The 25,692-nt window shown below is 42.3% G+C and overlaps 1 protein-coding gene across 2 annotated transcripts in view; it reads left to right on the top strand.

Moving 5' to 3' along the window:
• LOC118364385 (zinc finger protein 385D-like) overlaps positions 1-25,692 on the top strand; it is a 42,201-nt gene that overhangs the window by 14,669 nt on the left and 1,840 nt on the right. For both annotated transcript variants that reach the window (XM_035745888.2, XM_035745889.2), the window contains exons 3-7: positions 11,044-11,151; positions 15,638-15,806; positions 23,116-23,466; positions 23,733-23,914; positions 25,135-25,236. In XM_035745888.2, the coding sequence (XP_035601781.1) occupies positions 11,044-11,151; positions 15,638-15,806; positions 23,116-23,466; positions 23,733-23,914; positions 25,135-25,236 (912 nt within the window). The remainder of the gene's footprint in view (positions 1-11,043; positions 11,152-15,637; positions 15,807-23,115; positions 23,467-23,732; positions 23,915-25,134; positions 25,237-25,692) is intronic.

Here is a 25,692-nt window from a genome sequence, read left to right on the forward strand (position 1 = left end):
CTTCTCCACCAACCGTTTACACATTCTCCAAAATAAGAATATTGTTAAATTCTCAAATTCTGGGATGTAGTAGAATTTGGCGGGAGAGTTCCTTTGTTCTACTGTGACCCTCTCTCTCCCATATTGCATGGTCAGGAAGACAAGAGTCTCTGCATGGAATTTAGGACCTGGTTGTAAAGTTGTAAAACTGCTAGCCAGTTCACTGAAAGGGCTAGCGTCATGATAGGCTTCAACTCTGGCGCCACAGTCTTCACCCTCCTAAACTTCTGGCAGGCTAGGCAGGTTTTTAGTCACAAAAAGTGACAAATTGAAACGCTGTGTGCTCTCTGATATGACGTTCATTGAAATCACAATAATTTCAGATATAATAGAATGTGATTGATAAACAAAAGGTTATTTCACTTGCCCAGATGTCTGTCTGTCTGTCTGGATGTGTTTGTCTAGCAAAGACACCTAGTTAAGTGCAGTTGTAATTATCATAATTGCTTATACCTATCCATTTGATTGATCAGGGTTAATTATAGCTAGATACCTCTTGCGCCTCATGTCGAGATCAGTAGTGCCTTCATAGTGCTTTGCCTGGTTGGAAAGATAAAATCTCTTTGAGGGATGCCATTGAAATGCAAACTACATACAAACAGAATACTACAATAGCAGGGGCACTCTTTGGCAGGGGGACACTATTTGGCATGACAGGCCTTCTGGAAGTCAGTGCCTCTGGACACCCTAGGCCCTTCGTGCCCGGTCGGTAATTCAGCCATGATTACTACAAGTTTAGATAGCTGAGTAGACTAACTTACCAATCTAAAAAATATTAGCTAACATGGGCTAACGAAACAGTCACTGAGTTTATCAAGAAGTGTATAGGAGATGTTATGCCCACTGTCACTATTAAAACCTACCCTAACCAGAAACCATGGATAGATGGCAGCATCTGCATAAAACTGAAGGCACGAACCACCACATTTAACCATGGCAAGGTGACAGGGAATATGGCAGAATACTAAACAGAGTACACGATCACTCCACAAGGCAATCAAACAGGCAAAATGTCAATATCGGGACAAAGTGGAGTCACAATTCAACGGCTCAGACACGAGACGCATGTGGCAGGGTTTACAAACAATCACGGACCACAAAAGGAAAACCAAGTCTTGCTGCCAGACAAGCTAAACACGTTCTTTGCCCGCTTTGAGGATAACACAGTGCCAACGACGTGGCCAGCGACCAAGGACTTTGGGCTCTCCTTCTCTATGGCCGAGGTGAGTAAGACATTTAAACGTGTTAACCCACGCAAGGCTGCCGGTCCAGACGGCATCTCCAGCCACGTCCTCAGAGCATGCGCAGACCAGCTGGCTGGTGTGTTTACGGACATATTCAATCAATCCCTATCCCAGTATGCTGTCCCCACATGCTTCAAGATGGCCACCATTGTTCCTGTACCCATTAATGCAAAGGTAACTGAACTAAATGACTATTGCCCCGTAGCACTCACTTCTGTCATCATGAAGTGCTTTGAGAGACTAGTCAAGGATCATATCATATCACCTCCACCTTACCTGTCACCCTAGACCCACTTCAATTTGCTTACCGTCCCAATAGGGCCACAGACGATGCAATCGCCATCACACTACCTATGTAAGAATGCTGTTCATTGACTATAGCTCAGCATTCAACTCCATAGTACCCTCCAAGCTCATCATTAAGCTTGAGGCCCTGGGTCTCAACCCCGCCCTATGCAATTGGGTCCTGGACTTCCTGACGAAGGGTGGTTCAGTCTGCACAGCGCATCATCGGGGGCAAACTACCTGCCCTCCAGGACACCTACAGCACCCAATGTCACAGGAAGGCCAAAACGATAACCAAGGACAACAACCACCCAAGCCAATGCATGTTCACCCCTCCATCATCCAAAAGGCGAGGTCAGAACAGGTACATCGAAGCTGGAAGCGAGAGACTGAAAACAGCTTCTGTCTCAAGGCCATCAGACTGTTAAACAGCCATCACTAGCACAGAGAGGCTGCTGCCTATATACAGACTTGAAATCATTGGCCACTTTAATAAATGGAACACTAGCCACTTTAACAATGTTTACATATCTTGCATTACACATATCGTATGTAGAGACTGTATTCTATACTATCTATTTCATCTTAGCCTGTATATTTATACATTCTTATTACATTCATTACTTAGATGTGTGTGTATTAGGTTTTTGTTTCGGAATTGTTCGATTTTCCTTGTTAGATATTGCTGCACTGTTGGAACTAGAAGCACAAGCATTTTGCCACACTCGCAATAACATCTGCTAACCATGTGTATGTGACAAATAACATTTGATTTGATTTGACTGTCAGTAAGAAGAGGAAAACTGCTTGATGCACCACTAAACTTAGAAATGGTGTTTTCCACTATTCTAACTCTCAACAGTAAGGGGGTCGGGGGCCTAGGCCAGAGTTGCCTAAGCAAGGGTTTCCCAAACTCGGTCCTGGGGCCCCGTCCGGGTGCACGTTTCGGTTTCTGCCCTAGCACTACATCACATATGTCAGAGTCAAGGCCCGCGGGCCACATCCGGCCCGCGAGAAGGTTTTTTACGGCCCCTGGGATGATCTTGATTTATTATTAGAACCGGCCCGCAGACCGCAGCAAGCCGGCAGCCCGCAGATCTTTTACACGCACCAATACTACATTTCCCACAATGCAACGGTGACGCACCGAGCAGTAGGCTGCTTCATTTCAATATTTATTGGCACAGCAGTTGTCAGCATCACAGTAAAATTAACTTTCAGATACCCATCAAAAATGGCAAAACGGAAGGTGGACACTGAGAACCGGGGTTTCAAACAAGGTGGGAGTCGGAGTATTTGTTCACGGAGGTAGCTGGAAAACCTGTGTGTCTTCTGTGTGGAGAAAGTGTGGCGGTACTGAAAGAGTATAATCTGAGACGACATTATGAAACGAAACACGCGGACAAAAACAAGAATATGGACATGGAACAAAGGCTACAAAAGGCAGAGGAATTAAAACGAGGCCTCAAATCTCGACAGGCTCTGTTCAAAAAGCCAAATCACAAGGCCAGGCTGCTGTCAAGGCCAGTTTTATTTTGGCAGAAGAGATCGCTAAATCAGCCCGGCCATTTACGGAGGGGGATTTCATCAAAAACTGCATGATTAAAGTTTGTGACGAAGTTTGCCCAGAAAAAAGGCAACTCTTTTTAAATGTGAGTCTGAGCAGAAACACCATTGCCGAGAGAGTAGACCAGTTGTCCATCAATCTAAAAGAGCAGCTTGTGAAAAAGGGAAAAGATTTCATTGCATATTCCTTGGCTGTGGATGAGAGCACCGACATTTCTGACATTGCCCAGTTGTCAATTTTCATCCGCGGAGTGGACTCCAGCCTAAGCGTGACAGAGGAGTTTTTGGCTTTACGTCCTATGCATGGCACAACTACGGGGCATGATTTGTATGAAGAGGTGTCAAGATGTGTAAATGAGATGGAGCTGCCTTGGGAAAAACTCGTGGGTTTGACAACCGACGGAGCACCTGCGATGTGTGGACACAGGAGCGGACTGGTGGCGAAGATACGGGAAAAGATGCAAGAGGAAAACGCGACAGGTGAGCTGACAGCTTATCATTGTATCATACACCAGGAAGCGTTGTGCGGTAAAGCCTTGAAAATGGAGCATGTAATGAGCATCATCACGCGCACAGTTAACTTTATCAGAGCCAAAGGTTTGAATCACCGCCAGTTCAAGGCATTTCTGACGGAGTTAGAAACGGAGCATGGTGATTTGCCTTATCACACAGAGGTGCGATGGCTAAGCCAGGGAAAGGTGCTTCAAAGATGTTTCGAGCTTCGTGAGGAGATTTGTCTGTTCTTGGACAGCAAAGGGAAAGACACAACACAACTCCGAGACGAAATGTTTCTGTGTGAAATGGCTTTTCTGTGTGACATTACGAGTCATCTGAATGCAATGAACTTGCAGCTGCAGGGTCGGGATCGTGTCATCTCTGATATGTACAGTACAGTGAAGGCATTTAAAACCAAACTGACTCTGTGGGAGACGCAGATGCGGAAAGAAAATTTGAGCCACTTTCCCAGCTGCCAGACCATGAAAGAGAAGCTCTCTACCAGTGCGTTCCCGAGCGCACAGTTGGCTGATAAAATAGGTATGCTTGCCGCTGACTTTCGACGCCGATTTGCTGACTTTGAAGCACAAAAAAGCAGGTTGGAACTGCTCGGTAACCCATTTGCTGTTGACGTGGAAAGCTCACCACCAAACCTCCAAATGGAGTTGATTGACCTCAATGCAATGATGCACTGAGGGCAAAATATGCGGCAGTGGGTGCTGCGGAGTTCGCCCGTTTCCTCCCCCGACACAATGCCCCAGCTGCGCATCCAGGCTGCTCAAACGTTGTCTATGTTTGGCAGCACATACCTGTGTGAACAACTGTTTTCTTTGATGAACTTGAACAAAACATCACACAGAAGTCGACTTACTGCTGAACACCTCCACTCAATTCTGAGGATTTCCTCAGCTCAGAGCCTTACCCCGAACATTGATGAACTTGTGGAAAAGATGGGACACCACCAAGTATCACCCTCAACCTCAAACAAGTGAACATTACTGTGCAATCACATATTTAGAGTTTTTACTCAGTTCAAGTTTAAAAGTTAAAGTTTAATATTTGTTTTCACTGCATGTTACTTCTCCTTAAACAAAGTGTTGTTTTTGATTAATAGATTTTTGCACTTTATTTTATTGTATTTCAATCCAATTATATTTTAAAAATATTTCAGTTGAGTGGATGATAGAAAATTGCTATTATTGTTTTTTTCTTTGAAGTAAATTTAGCCCACTTTTGCTAAAATAGAAAATATAGGCTACTGATGGTGCCTTGAATACCGGTTTCTTTCATTTAATGTTCATGTTATGGGGATTTTTATATAAAGGAAATTTGTCTTTTGTGTCTGTTGAAAATTAAAGATTACTGACAGAGCCATAAGAAAATATTGCTTTATTTATCTGATCATATTGGAATATATTTGTTAGGTTTTCAGTAGGTTCAATTAGGTTCACTAGACTATATGCGTCATTTAAAAATGTTTCAATGAACATTCGAACAGTCCGGCCCTCGGCTTGTAGCTACATTTTTTATTTGGCCCTCCGTCCATTTGACTTTGACACCCCTGCACTACATAGATGATTCAAATAACCCTCTCACCATCAAGCTTTGATTTATTTGAATTAGATGTGTAGTGCTAGGGCTAAAACCAATGCGTGCACCCAGAGGGGGCCCCAGGACCGAGTTTGGAAAACCCTTGCTTAGGCGACCGCCTATGTATCTTACAGTATGCCAAGGGCCGGCACTGCTTCAAGCAGTGTAGGCATGTGTGTAAAACCCTTGAATTCATCGATATTAGAGTGTTCACCATTATTATACTCTGTGTTTGCAGGTAAGCCATTCATTTCTCATTTCAGGGCATTGATTTGGAAAAGAGGAATTCAAATGCAATGTAGGTATTACTTTCATTATTATGAATATTGTTCTTGTTTGATATTCATGGTATAATATTATGCAAAGATAAATGGTTTCATCTTAGATTTCATTGAACCATGTCAGGAGAGAATAACTCCCAGTGGGGTGTTGCCAGAGAGAGAGAGGTTTGATAGATTGATCGATTAGAAATCGGGTTACGGAAGAATTTAGCAAAACACTATCGAACCACATCAACTTGACCTCCAGTACACAGATTCATTGTGATGTATATTTGAATGTATACACCTTATTATTGTGGTGAGTTTGGCTCAAGACCTGTGAAGACATTATATTTTAGTAGTAGATGGATTAATTCAAATAAGATGTGTGTGTGGGGGGGTGCAGATAAATGTATTCAACCCCTATTTAAGAGTTGTTTCATAACGTTCAAAGTTACTTTTTTAGATGTTAGGGCTTTTATATCATGTCACGCTTGACAGTACTACAGATAAGGACAATTTGATGGAGCTCAGATGTGCTTTGTTCTGAGGCAAGGGGTTGGTGTGGCAGGGGTTAAGGGGTTAAGGTGTCACATTTTCATCTGAGCAGGTCGGGGACAGTGTGAGGCAGCCAGGTGGCTCTGGGGAGCAGAGGAGACACCCGAGATCAATATTTCATCCTAACAGATCTTGATGGTGTGAGAGGGGTCAGCGGTGAAGACCGATGGGAAAGTTCTAAAGTACCACTCATACTGGAGAAAATACAATCTGAGACAAGAAGCAGAAAGCCGAGGGATAGATAAGTGGAACGAGAGGCGCAATGGAGAAAAAGAGCAGAAAGAGAGGGGGAGAAAGAATGGGTTATAAGGAGAGAGGAGAAATAGAGAGGGAGAGATAGAATTGTACTTGTGCTTGCTCTGTGTTCGTCGAAAGTAGTCCATTCAGGTTCCCCCCCCCCTCTCTCTCTCTCTCTCTCTCTCTCTCTCTCACTCTCTCGCTAACCACTTACATTTTAATCATTTAGCACTCTTATTTAGCGTTACTGACAGTAAGTGCCTGCATCAAGGGGAACAACAGCATAAAACTTAAATCCTTTTATAGAATCCAAAACCCCTTAAAACCCCTTAAAAAGCAGCAATATCCACAGGAGCAATGTGCATAATGAACCCCCACTCCAGCCTTCAGTCTGGTATATTGAATAAGAAGCCCAATTGAAGAGCTCAATAGTACTTACTGCCCCTTTGCATAGTAATGATAAACACACACACACACACACAAGTACAGTACATACACAAATTCCACTGAGATCCACTAGACCTATTTTCCTCTATACATGGGGAAGAAACACATGTGAATCCCTTTCAGTTTGGGATGCTTCAACCTTAAGGAGGAGAGATAAACAAGTGCAACAATAGAAAGAAAACAGACTGTTCCCTGGGGCTTTTTGAGCCAAGTTAACACTTAGAAGAAGGTCAAGTTGATCTGCAGTAACGGACTCATAATCCTATTAGAATATTAAATTGAATCAAGATTCTATGAGTTTCATTCTATTCACGGTCACTGTGAATTTTCCTATCCAGTGACCCACTCAAGTACACTATGGGGAAATTCTTCTTGTCTCTCTCTCTTCTCTCTCATTCTCCCACTCTCTCCTCCTGTTGCAAACAAATCCATATCACACCAAACATATTCACTTCTCACAGTATATGATTACGAAAAAGAACTCAAAGTTTAACAGTTGTACTAAGACGGGGGGAAATGGATTGATCTTTCTCTATCTCAGTCTTTCAGCATCTTCAGGGGATACCTCCACTAGTAGTGCACTCAGTTCACAGCAGACACTCTGCTCTTCACCCCTCAGACATCATTGCTTCCTCTCTTCCCCTCTCAACTTCCTCTCATGTGAGGGTCTGCGTTTTTATTAACACCTGGGAAGCTTGTTGTTTCTCATTATAAGTTATGAGCGTCCCCCGCATTTGACTTGCAAATGTTTTGGTGTGGCAACAATCTATAGCGGCATGTCTGCTGATAACTAACTGACTGGCCTAGGCAGCGAGGTAATTGGGAAACGCATAGGAGGGAGGATTAATTTTGACAGGTCATTCATCCCACTTTAGTTAATGGTAAGCGTGCGTGGTGGCCGTGAATGGAACATTCAGACCACATGGTGGGGGCTAGCTCAGTTTGTTGACCAGTCATTCATTCATTCATTCATTCATTCATTCATTCATTCATTCTCTCTCTCTCTCTCTCTCTCTCTCTCTCTCTCTCTCTCTCTCTCTCTCTCTCTCTCTCTCTCTCTCTCTCTCTCTCTCTCTCTCTCTCTCTCTCTCTCTCTCTCTCTTCCTCTCTCTCTCTCTCTCTCTCTCTCTCTCTCTCTCTCTCTCTCTCTCTCTCTGTGTAACTGGGCAGCATTTGAGCTGCTGGCCACAATCTTTTACTAAATGTGTAAGAGCACAAAATACTATAATTTTTATTATAATTGTGACACTTTGCAAAAAGGCTGATCTATGGATTCATTTGACCTCATGTTTTATGCAGTGATGTGTGGGCCTTGTATGGGCATATAGAAAATATAATGTTGGTAAATTAACAAAAATATTGCTCAGTGTTGTGTTTGTCCAGTTTATCACAGTTAGGAAGTGAAAGTCACCCACCCACACACAGCCACCGCGTCTCATCACTGTCTAGTCTTGTTGCATTATCTTCTGCTCTGAGTGAACCGGTCTCACGTCCGACGTGGTGAACTGTATGACAGACAGGCTGCTGTCGGCTGTCAGATAGTATCCATTAAAGGAGACACTCGCTCGGATGGAGAGACTAAAATAGGGAAAACTACACGTCCATGGGCTTTGATAGCAGGCATGTGACTTAGCATAAAGATGTGTGTGTGGATGGGGAGATATCTCAATTGAAGCCGACTCCCAGCAGGAGGTTCTCTGTGGAGTATGTGGCGCAGTGGGTGGCTGATGAGAGAGTATGGTGGAGGAATAATGTGCTGCTAGGAAGGCAGCTGTGCTGGCTAAGGCCTTGTTCACACTCAAGTGTGAGCTGATTTTCAACACATTTGTTTAAACGGTTGTGATACAACAGAGATAAACGGTTGTGATACAACCAAAATAATTACTCAAGCGCTGTGGAGAAACCGTTAAAAAAAAATCAGGTTGTATCACCATCGTGTCAAATACGTTGTACATCAGTTGTACAACCGGAGTGTGTACGGGGCCTTAGACCGCAGCTGAGTGGTGGAGGACTGTGTAATGGACAGATTTTATACAGTAGATCGAGAAGAGAGTTCTGTGAACTTTATGTGATGAGGCTATGTGAACATTTACTGAATATACACAGAAACACACCAAGGTTACTTGTGTGAGGTACTTCCCTAGTAACCTTGGTGTATTGTGTATTATTCTAAGTCTACATAGCCTAATATTAATTTGACACTGATTGTGATGGCATTTCTGACACTCAAGCCCAGTGCGTGTTTTAAGTCGAAGGTCATCCTTTTTCCGTGGCACAGATGTTTCTCACACTCGATACGTTTCCAGTCCTCCATATTAGCCTATTTCCCAGCAGGCTGTAGCTAATGTATCTGTACTGAAGCTTTCCCTGCCAGGGACCTGTGCCAGGTTCATGTGTCATCTTCTCTCCGAAACTTGGGTGAGATTTACAATGGAAGAATGTTGCATACCACACCTGTTCCTTCAATTCGCCCACAGTTTTGCTCTACTCACAAACTTGTGCAAACATTTTATGATTGCGTTAATCCAATGTGTTAATCCAATTATGTTCTTGTAGAAAGTTCCCTTTTAATAGTATAGTTACAGCCCTATAGATCTAGATCTATATACAGGTGGGTTATTTAGCAATAAAGCGTAACTGTGGAGCACAACAGGCAGGGTTGGCATAAAATCAAAGGATTGTTGACGACATCAAAACTATATTTCCTCTCCGTATCTTTATTGAAAACATATTGTCACTTATTGTTACTCGTTGTCCACTCAAATACATCGTTACAGTAGTTGGTTAGCTCGCAAGCACATTTTTGCAGCTTCTTGTCATTGTTGTTAGCTATCTGACTGTCCAGAATCAAAACAACACACAGACGTCTGCTGTGGACCCGCGTGCATCGTTTTTGTGACATTGTCAGCTAACCCGTCTATGTACACTATCGTTCAAAAGTTTGGGGTCACTTAGAAATGTCCTTGTTTTTGAAAGAAAAGCACATTTTTTGTTCATTTAAATAACATCAAATTGATCAGAAATACAGTGTAGACATTGTTAATTTTGTAAATCACCATTGTCGCTGGAAACGGCTGATTTTGAATGGAATATCTACATAGGCGCACAGAGGCCCATTATCAGCAACCATCACTCTTGTGTTCCAATGGCACGTTGTGTTAGCTAATCCAAGTTTATCATTTTAAAAGGCTAATTGATCATTAGAAAACCCTTTTGCAATTATGTTGAACACAGCTAAAAACCGTTGTTCTGATTAAAGAAGCAATAAAACTGGCCTGCTTTAGACTAGTTGAGTATCTAGAGCATCAGCATTTGTGGGTTCAATTACAGGCTCAAAATGGCCAGAAACAAAGAACTTTCTTCTGAAACTCGTCAGTCTATTCTTGTTCTGAGAAATGAAGGCTATTCCATGTGAGAAATTGCCAAGAAACTGAAGATCTGGTACAATCCTGTGTACTACTCCCTTCACTGAACAGCGCAAACTGGCCCTAACCAGAATAGAAAGAGGAGTGGGAGGCCCTGGTGCACAACTGAGCAAGAGGACAATTGCATTAGAGCGTCTAGTTTGAGAAACAGACGCCTCACAAGTCCTCAACTGGCAGTTTCATCAAATAGTACCTGCAAAACACCAGTCTCAACGTCAACATTGAAGAGGTGACTCCGGGATGCTGGTCTTCTAGGCAGAGTTCCTCCGGCCAGTGTCTGTGTTTTTTTGCCCATCTTAATCTTTTCTTTTTATTGGCCAGTCTGAGATATGGCTTTTTCTCTTCAACTCTGCCTAGACGGCCAGAATCCCAGAGTCGCCTTTTCACTGTTGACATTGAGATTGGTGTCTCAACGTCTAACCCCCGAAGAAGCTCTAAAGCAGGGCTCATCAACTATATTCAGCCGCAGGCCAATCTTTTCTTGAGCGGATGGTCAGGGGGGCGGGAACATAATTACAAATAATTTGTAGACAGCAAATTGGCCTCAAGAAGCCCAAACAGATATAATATTTGACTAAAACATAATCATTTTAAACATTGCTTTGTATGCGATCACATATATCTCTACTGTGCGTGGGAATACTTTGGAACAGATTTCCAAAATGAAAATCACTTGGAGCTGATGATTTGCTGGTGTTTTTACAGTCTTTAGTGTTCAGAAGTAGAAGAAAAGAGAAAATCCATATAAAAAAAATCACCTGCCTGAGTTAGGGAACCCTGCTCTAAAGAAAATAATTTTCTCTTTCCACCACACCAAAGGATGTAACGTGGTCGATTTAGAGGTCCGCTCTAACACTGTATCTCACTTAGATTCTATACTCTCTTCTCTCCCCCCAGATGGACCCAGTTCAGAAAGCTGTTATGCATCACACGTTTGGAGTTCATCCCTTGACGAAGAGAAGACACGTCTCGTGCAGCGTGTGCCAACTGAGATTCAACTCACAGGTGAGGGAGCTTCTGGAGATCACACGGGTCCAAATGCCCTCGATGAACCTGTGTTGTGTTGAGTCGTATTAGACCGAATAACAAAGCACGACGGTCCACTCCTACTTGTTCAACCCATATTTACAGGATCCCAGAAGATGTTGATGAGGTCATACTTCCAACAAAGTCTTACTTGAAACATAAGACATAACGGGCTCATGGATCTTCAAAAGTATATGTCATTTGTTATTAAAGGGGACACATTACATCCTTATGTTAGATGTCAGTTGTGAAATAGCATACGATGTTGCTTGTCTCATATGGGGATGTGTCCTGAATAATATATCCAGCACAACATGCCGTCTTTGCAATCTAGGGCAACTTTCTTGTAAAGACTTTAAAGTTGGGGTAAGCAACTGTTATCTTGCAATACATGACAGCAGTTGTTTTTAATAATAAACAAAGTTGTTCTGATATAACCCTCATTACTAAAATGCATGGAATCTGACTGTTCAAATTCCTTCTTCTTAACATCAAATCACATTTTCCTACAATTGAAAACACATTTTTGAGCCAGGGGTAGTTAATTCAGTAGCATTACAAAATGGCATCGTCATACTTCATCCAATAAGGAAGCTAGCTATCTATTCAGGGCCCCAATGTGCGAGTGATTTCTGAATGCGGCGGTTAATATTTCTTCAACATTGAGGTCTAGCTCAGGATAATCATCATCCATCCCAGCCATCAATCACAACTCCTGAGCAAACAGATAAAGATGATGTTTACCTATCAATTCTCCGTGGTGCCGAGATAGGGAGAAGAAATTTCAGTTTTATGTCACTTGGACATCAAAAATACTTGATCATCTTTGCAGATTGACTATACAGGAGTTTAAATTGGATGGAGAAACCTGGTGGACTTGGAGGTTGTTCGGGTGGTGGATGGGTGGCGTGTAGCTTAACTTACTTTAGTGAAGAACAGAATACCTGGACTTTTGAGTGGTGAAAAACAACTACAATACATAAAATATGATTTAATTAAAGGGGTCTTTCCATTGTACCATGTTATTGGGATATTCACACCCAGTTTTCCTCTGCACTAAGTCAAAAGCGCCTCAATAAACTGACACAGCTCTCAAATGTCTTGGTCAAACAGTAAAACCAGTTTTACCTCAAGAGTCATTTTTTAGAGGAGGATGTCTCCTCCCATTTCAACCTGAGGAGAGAACCACTGATGTTCTGATTGGTGACCAGTAAAACACAAGCCACAAACACACTCACTACCACCAAACCAGTCTCACGCCGTGGAGAACTTCACACGGATTCTCTCCACCTCTTGCTTGGCTGTTGACAGACAATGTCAGTCTATAAAAAGGGCCTGAAGTATCTGCTTTTCTTCTTCTTCAACTTGCTGCCCTGGATCGATGAATGCATCCTTATGAGTGTCTCCATCTACCAAAGTGAATTGCAGTATTGCAGATGAAGCATTTCCAGCTCTAAACCTGAGTCATCATCATGGTGTTTGGCTTCCTGGGTTAGTGTTGGAGCTGTTGTGACAAGGTAGGGGTGGTATACAGAAGATAGCCCTATTTTGTAAAAGACCGAGTCCATATTATGGCAAGAACAGCTCAAATAAGCAAAAATAAACCACAGTCCATCATTACTTTAAGACATGAAGGTTAGTCAATCCTGAAAATTTCAAGAACTTTAAACGTTTCTTGAAGTGCAGTCGCAAAAACCATCAAGCGCTATGATGAAACTAGCTCTCATGAGGACCGCCACAGGAAAGGAAGACCCAGAGTTACTTCTGCTGCAGATGATAAGTTCAATAGTTATCAGCCTCAGAAATTGCAGCCCAAATAAATGGTTCACAGAGTTCAAGTAACAGACACATCTCTAGCTGGGGCGGCAGGGTAGCCTGGTGGTTAGAGTGTTGGACTAGTAACCGAAAGGTTGCAAGTTCAAATTCCCAAGCTGACAAGGTACATATCTGTCATTCTGCCCCTGAACAGGCAGTTAACCCACTGTTCCTAGGCTGTCATTGAAAATAAGAGTTTGTTCTTAACTGACTTGCCAAGTTAAATAAAGGTACAAAAAATAAAAAATTGTTCATAGGAAACTGTGCGCATCAGGGCTTCATGGTCAAATAGCTGCAAAGAAATCACTACTAAAGGACACCAATCAGAAGAAGAGACTTGCTTGGGCCACAAGTAATGGACATTTGACCGTTCCTTTGGTCTGATGAGTCCAAATTTGAGATTTTTGGTTCCAGTTTTGATGTCTTTACTATTATTCTACAATGTAGAAAAGAGTAAAAACAAAGAAAACCCTTTGAATGAGTAGGTGTGTCCAAACTTATGTCTGGTACTGTATATATAGAAATAATTCCAATGCAAGTCATTGGAGAGTGAGGCCTGCTACAGCATTCTCCCTCTTTCTCTCCCTCTCTCACAAGCACACATAACTCTGTTATGCCTTTGTTTGGACTTCTTTGTCCAGATTGGAATCTTTTTCCTTACACATGGTTTTATTGATCTAATTACACTGCCAGCAAGATATTTCCATACAGCCACCCATATACAGTAACATAGTGACTATAACCCAACCAAAAAATGTCAAATTTGGTATATTTTAAGCATGATTTAAAGAATGCACAGAACATTAAATACCACGTGGGAATGATTTTTTTTGATTGACTGACTAAATGGCTATTTGCCAGTCTTTTTCCATAAGATGTCTTTCTCACTTATAGACCATCCAAAAACGAATTACCTCCTTCCCCACCTTAATCAGGTCTGTGTCAAACCGCAAGTATCATTAGGGCAATTCTTCCACATCATTACTCTAATGAAAGATAAATTATGGTCTTGATTACACTAAACACTCATCCATATCACTTGTGTCTTCTGGCAAAAATCTACTGATGGCTTGGATACCTGGAGTATGATATAAGGAAGCAATATATTGGAGTAAAGATAACATAGACATTAACCAGATTTCCATCCGACCTTTTTATGCGTGTAAAGAACATGTCGAATTAAAAATGTCATGACAGGCCTGATGGAAACAGCACATTATGTCGGTAAACTTTCCAAATGTCAAATTTAGAAAATACGCTCGACAAAAGTGGGATATTTTTTGTTTCTTTAAAATATATAATGCGGTGGAAATGCAATTATGTGCACATATTGATAGAAAACCCATCACATCGAAGTAAATTTTAAGTCACGCGATGATATTGTGTGTTCTTTCCACTACGACTCGTTACAGCAGGCTGTATATTAGGCTACAGATGAAATAAGTGATGATGAACTTTACAGGGTAGTAAAAGTGCAAGTTGATGAGCTTGATGCTCCTTTCCAATAAATATCTAGCGTCTTATTCTGATGGCATGATAATCGATGCTTGGCTGCCGTTTGAAAAACAAAAATAATCTTGCTCTCATCGTGTAGGTAGCCTACCCGCACCGCACGTGCCAAGACCAAAGATTCGCTATAAAACGCAACATTTATTCTGACAAAACGACCACTAGAGTTGAAAATGCGATGGAAATCCATTTGATGTATATTTTACTGCAATAGTATAAAAAAATATATGTTTATATGTACTACGTCATCATGCACAGATCTTTGGTGGGAAAATATCTCAATTCAGATTTGAGAATATTCGCATGAAAATCTGTTGCCAATTGGATGGAAAACTAGCTAGTGCCATGCTTGGCTTTTTTTTGGTTCCTTGCAGCAGAGGATTAGTATTTTATGCATTTTCCAATGCCAATAATTGTCTATGACCTCCACAGACTAAATCAATTTAAGGTTGAGTGCAGAGAAAATAAGTTTTATCTGGAAATTTCCATTTTGTTGATTTGCTCTAATTGGCATGGAGAAAGCTCATTTTCTCCTAAAAATTGCAAACAGCAAGTAAGAATTCTTTGTCTCAATGGTTTTTACAGACGCTAACAATGCCTTACTGGGGATGCGGTTGGCACAAAAGGCAATACCATTTTTCCTAATACTTTCCTTTCCTGCCACGGGCAAAGTCAGCCAGGAAGTATGTGGAGGTAAACAAGGAGGACTGAAAGTTTTTGCATGTGATCCAGTCCACGAGTCCGGGTAAATCCGTTGTGAAGGTGAATCTTGGACAAATCGTGTCTGGACTCTAAATTCAAGCCATACATAAATAATACATCAGACTATCACAGATTCACCCATCACATGGCCATTGATACTATACTGAGATGTGAGATAAAGAAAAAAAAATACATAACAGGCAAAGGAGCATGGATAACATTGTAAATATAATTGGACTAAACTGGTCTTTGTTATTGTCATGGATGTTCTTTTGATGCTGAACCCCTTTAAAGTTTGTGTTTAATCAGCACTATAAAAGGCAATGCTTTGTGATGCCTGCTCACTGTGTTGTATATTTCATGGGTCACTGATTTGAGTTTGTTTTTGCTCATAATTTGACCTGGTTTAAATTGAGCCTGCTATTTGTTCTTCTCACAGAGCCAAGCTGTAGCCCACTACAAAGGAACAAAACATGCCAAGAAGCTGAAATCTCTGGACGCTACCAAATGTAAGCTCAAAGGTACAGTGGTCACCAAGGAAACCATCAACCAGGAAGTCCCTAAGAGCATCAACCCTCCAGCAATGTGCTACAGCACTGGCAGGAAAGGTTGGTAATTTCCCTTTACTTTCCTTCCGTATCCGCTGTTTTTACCAATCCCCATCCACTCTCTCTGTGTGTCACTCTTCTTTGTCACATCCATCCAACACATTTCAAAAAGTGCCGAGTCTCCCGAAATACCTGACCAGGACCCTTTGGTGTAAAGGTTGCAAAAGAAACTGTGGGAGAACAGAAACGGTGTGCTGATAGTTCTCTTTCTGCACATCCATTTGTTTTCACCTGGATAACATTACTGTAAATGTTGTATACAGTGGGGAGAACAAGTATTTGATACACTGCCGATTTTGCAGGTTTTCCTACTTACAAAGCACTTCAACCGTGAGAGACGGAATCTAAAACAAAAATCCAGAAAATCACATTGTATGATTGTTAAGTCATTAATTTGCATTTTATTGCATGACATAAGTATTTGATACATCAGAAAAGCAGAACTTAATATTTGGTACAGAAACCTTTGTTTGCAATTACAGAGATCATACGTTTCCTGTAGTTCTTGACCAGGTTTGCACACACTGCAGCAGGGATTTTGGCCCACTCCTCCATACAGACCCTCTCCAGATCCTTCAGGTTTCGGGGCTGTCGCTGGGCAACACAGACTTTCAGCTCCCTCCAAAGATTTTCTATTGGGTTCAGGTCTGGAGACTGGCTAGGCCACTCCAGGACCTTGAGATGCTTCTTACGGAGCCACTCCTTAGTTTTCCTGGCTGTGTGTTTCGGGTCGTTGTCATGCTGGAAGACCCAGCCACGACCCATCTTCAATGCTCTTACTGAGAGAAGGAGGTTGTTGGCCAAGATACATACATGGCACCATCCATCCTCCCCTCAATACGGTGCAGTCGTCCTGTCCCCTTTGCAGAAAAGCATCCCCAAAGAATGATATTTCCACCTCCATGCTTCACAGTTGGGTTGGTGTTCTTGGGGTTGTACTCATCCTTCTTCTTCCTCCAAACACGGCAGGTGAGGTTTAGACCAAAAAGCTCTATTTTTGTCTCATCAGACCAGATGACCTTCTCCCATTCCTCCTCTGGATCATCCAGATGGTCATTGGCAAACTTCAGACGGGCCTGGACATGCGTGGCTTGAGCAGGAGGACCTTGCGTGCGCTGCAGGATTTTAATCCATGACGGCGTAGTGTGTTACTAATGGTTTTCTTTGAGACTGTGGTCCCAGCTCTCTGTCAGGTCATTGACCAGATCCTGCCATATAGTTCTGGGCTGAACCCTCACCTGCCTCATGATCATTGATGCCCCACGAGGTGAGATTGCATGGAGCCCCAGACCAAGGGTGATAGACCGTCATCTTTAACTTCTTCCATTTTCTGATAATTGCACCAACAGTTGTTGCGATCTCACCAAGCTGCTTGCCTATTGTCCTGTAGCCCATCCCAGCCTTGTGCAGGTCTACAATTTTATCCCAGATGTCCTTACACTGCTCTCTTGTCTTGGCCATTGTGGTGTGGTTGGAGTCTGTTAGATTGAGTGGGTGGACAGGTGTCTTTTATACAGGTAACGAGTTCAAACAGGTGCAGTTAATACAGGTAATGAGTGGAGAACAGGGGGGCTTCTTAAAGAAAAACTAACAGGTCTGTGAGAGCCGGAATTCTTACTGGTTGGTAGGTGATCAAATACTTATGTCATGCAATAAAATGCAAATTAATTACTTAAAAATCATACAATGTGATTTTCTGCATTTTTGTTTTAGATTCCGTCTCTCACAGTTGAACTGTACCTATGATAAAAATAACAGACCTCTACATGCTTTGTAAGTAGGAAACCCTGCAAAATCGGCAGTATATCAAATACTTGTTCTCCCCACTGTATCTGATCATGGTGTCAAACTAGAGGAAGTTGGGAGCAGGAGGAAGTAGATACAGGAGACGTCGTGATAATGTACATTTACTACAGGAGACAGGCACCAGGACCAGATAAGCTTGACTCTCCTTTATCTTTCTAAAATGTAGTCAGTGGAGGCCCGGAGGCTGACCTCTGTCAATTCCATTAGTCTTACCGCTAAACCCATAGGACCTGGAGAACCAGAGTGCTCTCTGTGTTACCTCTGTCCACTACTAAAGTCTTCCTGTATCCATCTTTAATTGCCTCATAAAATGGCACCAATGAAACCTTGGACCATGGCTTTCCAGGATTAGGTCTGAGTGCCTCAGTCTAGGGCCTACAATCCAATGTTCCATGAGTAAGCGATTTTAAACCAGGAGCACATTTCTGGAGCACATACAAGCATCCATAATTGAGCTCAGGTTCTGCGATTCCTGTTCTCACTCTGAAGGCACTGCATTGTGAACCATCTGGTCCCACATGCTCACACCTGCAGAATAGGATCATTCACAATTTACAGAGAGAGTATCAACATATTTCAAAAGTCATAAGTTATTTATTCCAATGGGATGTTTTGTCCCCAAATTCTAGTCACTTTACCCCTACCTACATTTACAAATGACCTTGACTAACCTGTACCCCTGTACATTGACTCGGTACTGGTACCCCCTTGTATATAGCCTTGTTATTGTTATTTTATTGTGTTACTTTTTATAATTTTTTACTTTCGTTTATTTGGTGAATATTTTCTTAACTCTTTCTTGAACGCATGGTTGGTTAAGGGCTCGTAAGTAAAGCATTTCAAGGTCTACTACACCTGTTGTATTCGGCATATGACAAATAAAGTTTGATTTGAGTTGTGAAGGTAGAGTATACCAGGTAACTTTTTAATATAACTTTTGCTCCACAAATGGGGGATTTCGTCAATGTATGTTTTGGTCCTCATGTTAGTTGAATTGAAACCCCCTCTAACGAGAGCTGATATCACACTTCAGTTTGGTACAAACCTAATGAATTCCAAAACAAGCTTCCGTTTATTCATCCGGTATGTCTTTGAGTATTTATGCATATGTTAGAGAAATGCAGACCAGAGCTCACTCGTAGGTGTGTCTCAAGAACAAGCCCACGTCTCACTATGTGGAAAATATTGTTCGCAAAATAATGTTTTAAAAAAAGACCCTGAAAGGCCTCAAAGACAAACCATTAAACACTGTATCGGGAAAAGGAACAAATAGCCATAAATCATTTTCATCACTGACCTCCCAAAACACAACAAGCAGTTTTCTCCTCCACCTCACTATCGTGTCTACAAAGCGTGGGAGCGTCAGTTTGTCAAAAGTGGTGTTGGGTAATGAATATGAATGGGCTCAGATGTCAGGGAAATTAATTGGCGAGGCGGGTAAACGCCACATTATCTTTGGGGCTGAAGTATTTAGTGGTATATCAGTGCTCATGAGCTCCTCTAATGAAAAGCGGAGGTCAGGGAAGAGAAATGGCTACTGAGAGCAGATATGAAGAATGGGGAGAAGAACTGCAGTCTCTTTTGATAGTGGGCACTCAGTGTTGATGCAAAACTTCTGCCAAATAGCCATTATAACACATTCTGTGTACATGTGAGTTCATTTATTTTCTGTATGCATTTTGAGGATGTGTGTGTGTGCGTGCGTGTGTGTGTTTTAAACTTGTGAACTTGTGTGTGGCTTCGATATGGACAGCTGGCCACAGTGAGATTGCATGGATTAGCCAATGGCTTAGCCACTGCATGTCAAGCTGTGTGCCTGTGTGTGTGTCTGCGTGTGTGTCTGTGTGCATGTGTGCGCATGCACATGGCTAAGAAAGAGAAAAGTTTGCCCATAACGCAGTCGCCATCTCTCAGTTCCAGTCCAGTGCCTGAGGAAATGTACCCTGATATTAGCTATTAAAGAGCAGATTGTCAGGGGAGCTATGCCTCATGCACTGACAGCAGCTGCACAATAGAACAGGCATGGGGCATGGGGGCGTGCTTAGGCTTGTTCAGCCATCAGTTAACCACTAAAGCTCCCCATGCACGTCTCCTAACCAACAAGGAATTCAAAGATCCAAATCTGTATGCACTGGGTTAGAAAAAGCCCTTAAACACAGACATGCATCACAAAGTGGCAAAGCTGATGACTCTGTGCATTAAACCCATTTTTCACTTGTGTGGAACTAGGATTTCCTGTAAATGCCCTCATTTGCGAGAAGTTCTGAGGAGGTTTGAAGCTGTAGAAACTTTCCAAAAGGATTTTGTCTGGAGAATGAATTCCAATGAGGAAGGAGGGGCTGAGTGAGTCAACGTAAGTTCTATGACCCCTGCTGTGAAATATCTCAAAGATAACTTTGCTCTCTTATCCAAATGATAATCACAACCATTATAAATACACTTCTGTATCAAAGCTACTTTATCAAGATCCCAATCACAGTAGATTCAAAACTGCCTATGTGGTTGGCCTGAAATTCAAAATGATGAAAGGAAAGAATGCCTCACAACTGCAGGGCCTTGAGGGGTTTCTGTCCTTTAAGTCATGGTGGCATATAATGGGGCCCAATCATTTTAATTAAAGAGCTTAATCCAGCATCATTGAGAAAGGTAATCAGATCTCAGGGGGAGCTCTGTGATTGCCTGGAAGCCTAACGAGAGTGGAAGGATTTGAGAAGAGCATTTCTGCTCTATCGCCAAAGGAAATCTCCTGGGAAAACTGAGAGCTATAGAGGTATAGAAACAGGCAACGTGGGCCTCCCGAATGGCGCACCGATCTAAGGCACTTGGCTCATCGCTCCCTAGCGACTCCTTGTGGTGGGGCCGAGTGCCTGCAGGCTGACGCCGGCCGCCAGTTAAGCGGTGTTTCCTCCGACACATTGGTGCGTCTGGCTTCCGGGTTAAGCTGGCGGGTGTTAATAAATCCTCTCTGGTACTCTCTGGTACACCTCGACAACCAACCAAGGAGAGGTGTCACAAAAGTCAGAAATAGCGTTAAAATGAATCACTTACCTTTGATGATCTTCATCTGATGGCACTCCCACGTATCCATGTTAGACAACAAATGTTTGTTTTGTTCGATGAAGTTCATCTTTATGTCCAAATACCTCCTTTTTGTCCTCGTGTTTAGTCCAGTAATCCTATTGCACAAGGTGAGGGTTCCAAGTCCAGAAAAGTTCCATTACAGTTTGTAGAAACATGTCAAACGATGTATAGAATTAATCTTTAGGATGTTTTTATCATAAATCTTCAATAATATTCCAACCGGACAATTCCTTTGTCATTAGAAATGAAAGGGAACGGAGCTCGTGCTCACGGCCGTGCACGTGACTAAACTAAAGGCTTTCAGCCTGACCACTGCTCGCTCCCCTTTCACAATAGAAGCCTGAAACAACATTCTAAAGACTGTTGACATCTAGTGGAAGCCTTAGGAAGTGACATGACCCCATAGACACAGTATATTGGATTGGCAATCACTTGAAAAACTACAAACCTCAGATTTCCCACTTCCTGGTTGGATTTTTCTCAGGTTTTCGCCTGCCATATGACTTCTGTTATACTCACATACATCATTCAAACAGTTTTAGAAACTTCAGAGTGTTTTCTATCCAAATCTACTAATAATATGCATATCCTAGCCTCTGGGCCTGAGTAGCAGGCAGTTTACTCTGGGCATGCTTTTCATCCGGACGTGAAAATACTGCCCCCTACACCAAAGAAGTTTTAACTCTACCTTCGCCTGACTCTACCGTCGCCTCTCCCAAGCCCATTGAGGAGTTGCAGCAATGGGAGAAAAGGGGGTAAAAAAGAAACAGACGACAAAAAGGACGGGAAGCTCTCCAAGAGGGTCATGATAGCTGTCTCTTTTTCCCAATCATATCCCCTCTTTCTTTGTGGCATCTTCTCTCTCTCTCTCTCTCTCTCTCTCTCTCTCTCTCTCTCTCTCTCTCTCTCTCTCTCTCTCTCTCTCTCTCTCTCTCTCTCTCTCTCTCTCTCTCTCTCTCTCTCTCTCTCTCTCTCTCTCTCTCTCTCTCTCTCTCTCTCTCTCTCTCTCTCTCTCTCTCTCTCGCTCTCTCTCTCTCTCTAATTGTGTCCCTCTCTTTTGATTTTATTTCTTCTCTTCCCCCTTTCCTTCTGGGGCCCCTGCACTTCCTCATCTTTCTTTCACTTACTGTATTTTTTCTTCACTACCCTCCCCTCTCTTTTCCCTCTCCAGCCCATAACTGTCAGTCCCCACCCGCTGCCTCTCTAGATTGATCACAGTCATTACCTTCATTAATGAGAGGTGATTGAGTTCTTAACAGAGCCAGTTAGGTCACGGCGAGTGGGGATATGGATTACTGGAGCCTTCCCAGAGTAGAGGGCGTTTTAGGCCAGCCAATGTACACTATAATCACCTGCTCGCGAAAGGCAAATGGCTCTTTAATGGCATTATGGAAGATGAGTGCACTGCAATGCAAGAACAGACACATGTATGTGCCTACATTGCCTTTTGAACAGGTCACCCTTGATTGAAATAGAGGTGGGTCACTGAAATGGGATTTCCTGTTTAAAAGATGAAGCAATGAAGAGACACATCCATGCTTGTGTGTGAACAGTACACAACCACACACATACTGTATATACTCACCACAAAAACACAGTGTACATAGAGAGAGTACATACTCAAAAGCACATGTATAGAGACACGCATGTGCGCATGCAAGCACAACACATGTATGGTGACAGACAAACTACAAAAACACATTTAACCCTGCTTTTCAAGGACAAATCAAATCATTATCTCGTGCTGAAAACCTGCCCACAGAAGGAGGTAGGTTGACAGCTCTTGGTCTCTAGTGACTTGGCTTTGATTGAGGGATTGGCATAGTGTGACTGCGGGGTGTTTTGATACCTGGCACTCAAAAGAAGGCTGGGAGTAGCTGGATAATAATTGCAGGGGGGTAATGGGGCACTGTTAATGTTTTCCTCTTAGCATAAATAGTATTCATCAGAGACAAGGTGAGGCGCACCATCAATTGCCATCCAATTAAGGATTCACTCAAATGCTAATTATGGTGGCTTTATGTGATATAACAGAAATATCAAGTATCAAAGGTGTCAACTAGAGTTAATGGTGTATACTGTAATTTGGATATTGTAGAGTATTATAAATTAAATGAATTCACTATTGATTCGCTCTCTTGGCTGGCGATCTTCACTCTGTGTCATTGCAGTAGAGAGAACTGTGAGGAATTGACATCGATCAGGGGATGCTGCCAAGACTAACATTTTATTTTGGTAAATGAGGAGCCAGTTCACAGTATTTTTTTATACCGTCTTGTGTTGTTTCTCTCATCAGATCTCATTGATCCATAGATGACTTTGATCTCCATACATGAGACAATTTTTTGTTGTTGCAGTAGTCGTCTTGTAACAGGTTATTTCAGCAGGGAAGGTCAATTAACATATCTATTGCCCTCTGCAGATGGCTTTCCAGGTGCATCGCCACTCCCACTATCTCCTGTGCTCACACTGGCTCCAACCCTGGGATCCCTGACATCAACCCTGGCACCCATGACATCAATGTTACCACCCCTGGCACCTACGCTGGCATCGAGTCCCAATTCATCCACAGGGACAGAGACTACCTCAGCTACAGGATGGGATGACAGGGCCTCGCCCAAATCCAGCTCACCTTTAGAACCAGACATGGAGGTGGAGCAAGAGGCTGAGACAGACCCGGAGACAGAGGAAGAGAAAGCCAGGCGTCTGCTCTACTGCTCGCTCTGCAAGATGGCCGTCAACTCGGCATCCCAACTGGAGGCTCATAACAGCGGTGAGAGGACCTGCCCTCCTCTCAGTCCCTCCTGTCCCTAGGGGCTCAATCACTAACCCTGAATAGTAGCTCTTAAATAGAGTTCACTCTTCTGTCAATGTGAAGAACACAGCCAATCATGTCCATCATTTGATTGGTAGGGTCTATTCATTGGCAAATAATGTCAGTGCCTCTCAATGCTGTTAACATAATAGTGGCAAATGACTGTGGATGCAAATGCCTTATAGACCTTATTGTGACTCACTTTTTCCTATTTTATCATCCAGGTACGAAGCACAAGACCATGCTAGAGGCCAGGAGTGGTGTGGGCTCCATCAAGTCCTTCCCCCGGCCAGGGGTCAAGAGTAAGCTGGCTCCGCCCACCAAGGCAGCCACGGGCCTGCAGAACAAAACATTTCACTGTGAGATCTGCGATGTGCACGTCAACTCCGAGACACAGCTAAAGCAGGTGGGATACACCAGGGTGTTACATGAACATTAGCCATTGTATATTATCACAGTTCCATGAGTGAACATTGTGAATTTGTTTAATGGAAATTGTTTGAATTCACTATATTTAAATGTCATGTTTTATCAGTGGTATAACTGTATCTGTCTCTCTTGGGTTCGTTGAAGTAGTGTCTAATTAGAAATTATTACTAAGCCTACGTAATATAACCTTGAAATGACAGAGAACAGTTTTCCGGCATTGATTACACTAAATGAATAGAAACAAATGAGTAGGTAGGCTTTCAAAACTGGTTGAATGAAACATGTCTTAAAATTGAATTGGCAAGTTTTTTTATATATATATTTGGACTTTTAGAGTGCTGCATTGATCATGCAATTTTACATATTGCATTTACTAGCAATTTTCTTGTTTTAATTTGTACCTCTACGGCTGACAACCCTTCCGAATCAATTAGTGGTGTTCTGTACTCCTTGGTCTTTTTGAGGCAACTTAACTCTTAAGGATGTGCCCTTTTTTTCAATTTCCGCCTAAAATGACATACCCAAATCTAACTGCCTGTAGCTCAGGACCTGAAGCAAGAATATGCATATTCTTGATAACATTTGAAAGGAAACACTTTGCAGTTTGTGGAAATGTTAAATTAATGTTGGAGAATATAACACATTAAAAGATAATACAAAGAAAATAATGCGTATTTGTATTGTTTTTTTGTACTGTCATCTTTGAAATGCAAGAGAAAGGCCATAAATGTATTATTCCAGCCCAGGCGCAATTTAGATGTTGGCCACTAGATGGCAGCAGTGTCTATGCAATGTTTTAGACTGATCCAATGAACCATTGCATTTTTGTTCAAAATGTTGTATAAAGACTGCCCAAATATGCCTAATTGGTTTATTAATACATTTTCAAGTTCATAACTGTGCAATCTCCTCAAACAATAGCATGGTATTATTTCACTGTAATAGCTACTGTAAATTGGACAGTGCAGTTAGATTAACAAGAATTTAAGCATTCTGAAAATATCAGATAGATCTATGTCCTGGGAAACGTTCTTGTTTCTTACAATCTCATGCTAATCACATTAGCCTACATTAGCTCAACCGTCCCGCGGGGGACCCACCGATCCTGTAGAGGTTTAAGTAAATCTAGGACCATTCAGTTGTGGTCTCACTCTTTCTTACTCTATAACCTTACTATCCTCTCCATCTCTCCTCCAGCACATCAGCAGCAGACGTCACAAAGACCGAGCGGCGGGCAAACCGGCCAAACCCAAATACAGTCCCTACAGTAAACCCCCAAAAGTCCAGGCCACACAACCAGTAAGTCCCTCCTTGTCTCAATACTGACAAAATACAGAATCATAGGAATCACCTAAACAATCAGAAAGTCTCCACAAATCTATGTCACCAAGATGTGAGAGACACGATTGAGGGTATCTCTTTCTTGTTTTGTAATCTAAAACGGTGTTCTTCATTATTTGTTTATTTAATAACCCCTGGATATGAAGTTGATACGGTTTGTGACTTTACAGGCCTAGTAAAAATGAAGGTCTGAGACCGACATGCTAAAGGTGGAATGTATTGGGGATTCATCTGGGGCCAAAAAAAAATGAAAGTCGAGTTTCCATCACGGGTCTCATAAAGTGGCAGACAGAGATAACTTGCGACCAGGCCCAGGGGTTGACAATCTGTGGGAAATGACACATCTAAATCCCATCATCAACTGTATTAACCCAGAGGAGACACTTATATATGGAAAGAGCAAAGATTCCTCCC

Source organism: Oncorhynchus keta, chromosome 31 (assembly GCF_023373465.1).
Source record: "Oncorhynchus keta strain PuntledgeMale-10-30-2019 chromosome 31, Oket_V2, whole genome shotgun sequence".
Taxonomy (NCBI): domain Eukaryota; kingdom Metazoa; phylum Chordata; class Actinopteri; order Salmoniformes; family Salmonidae; genus Oncorhynchus; species Oncorhynchus keta.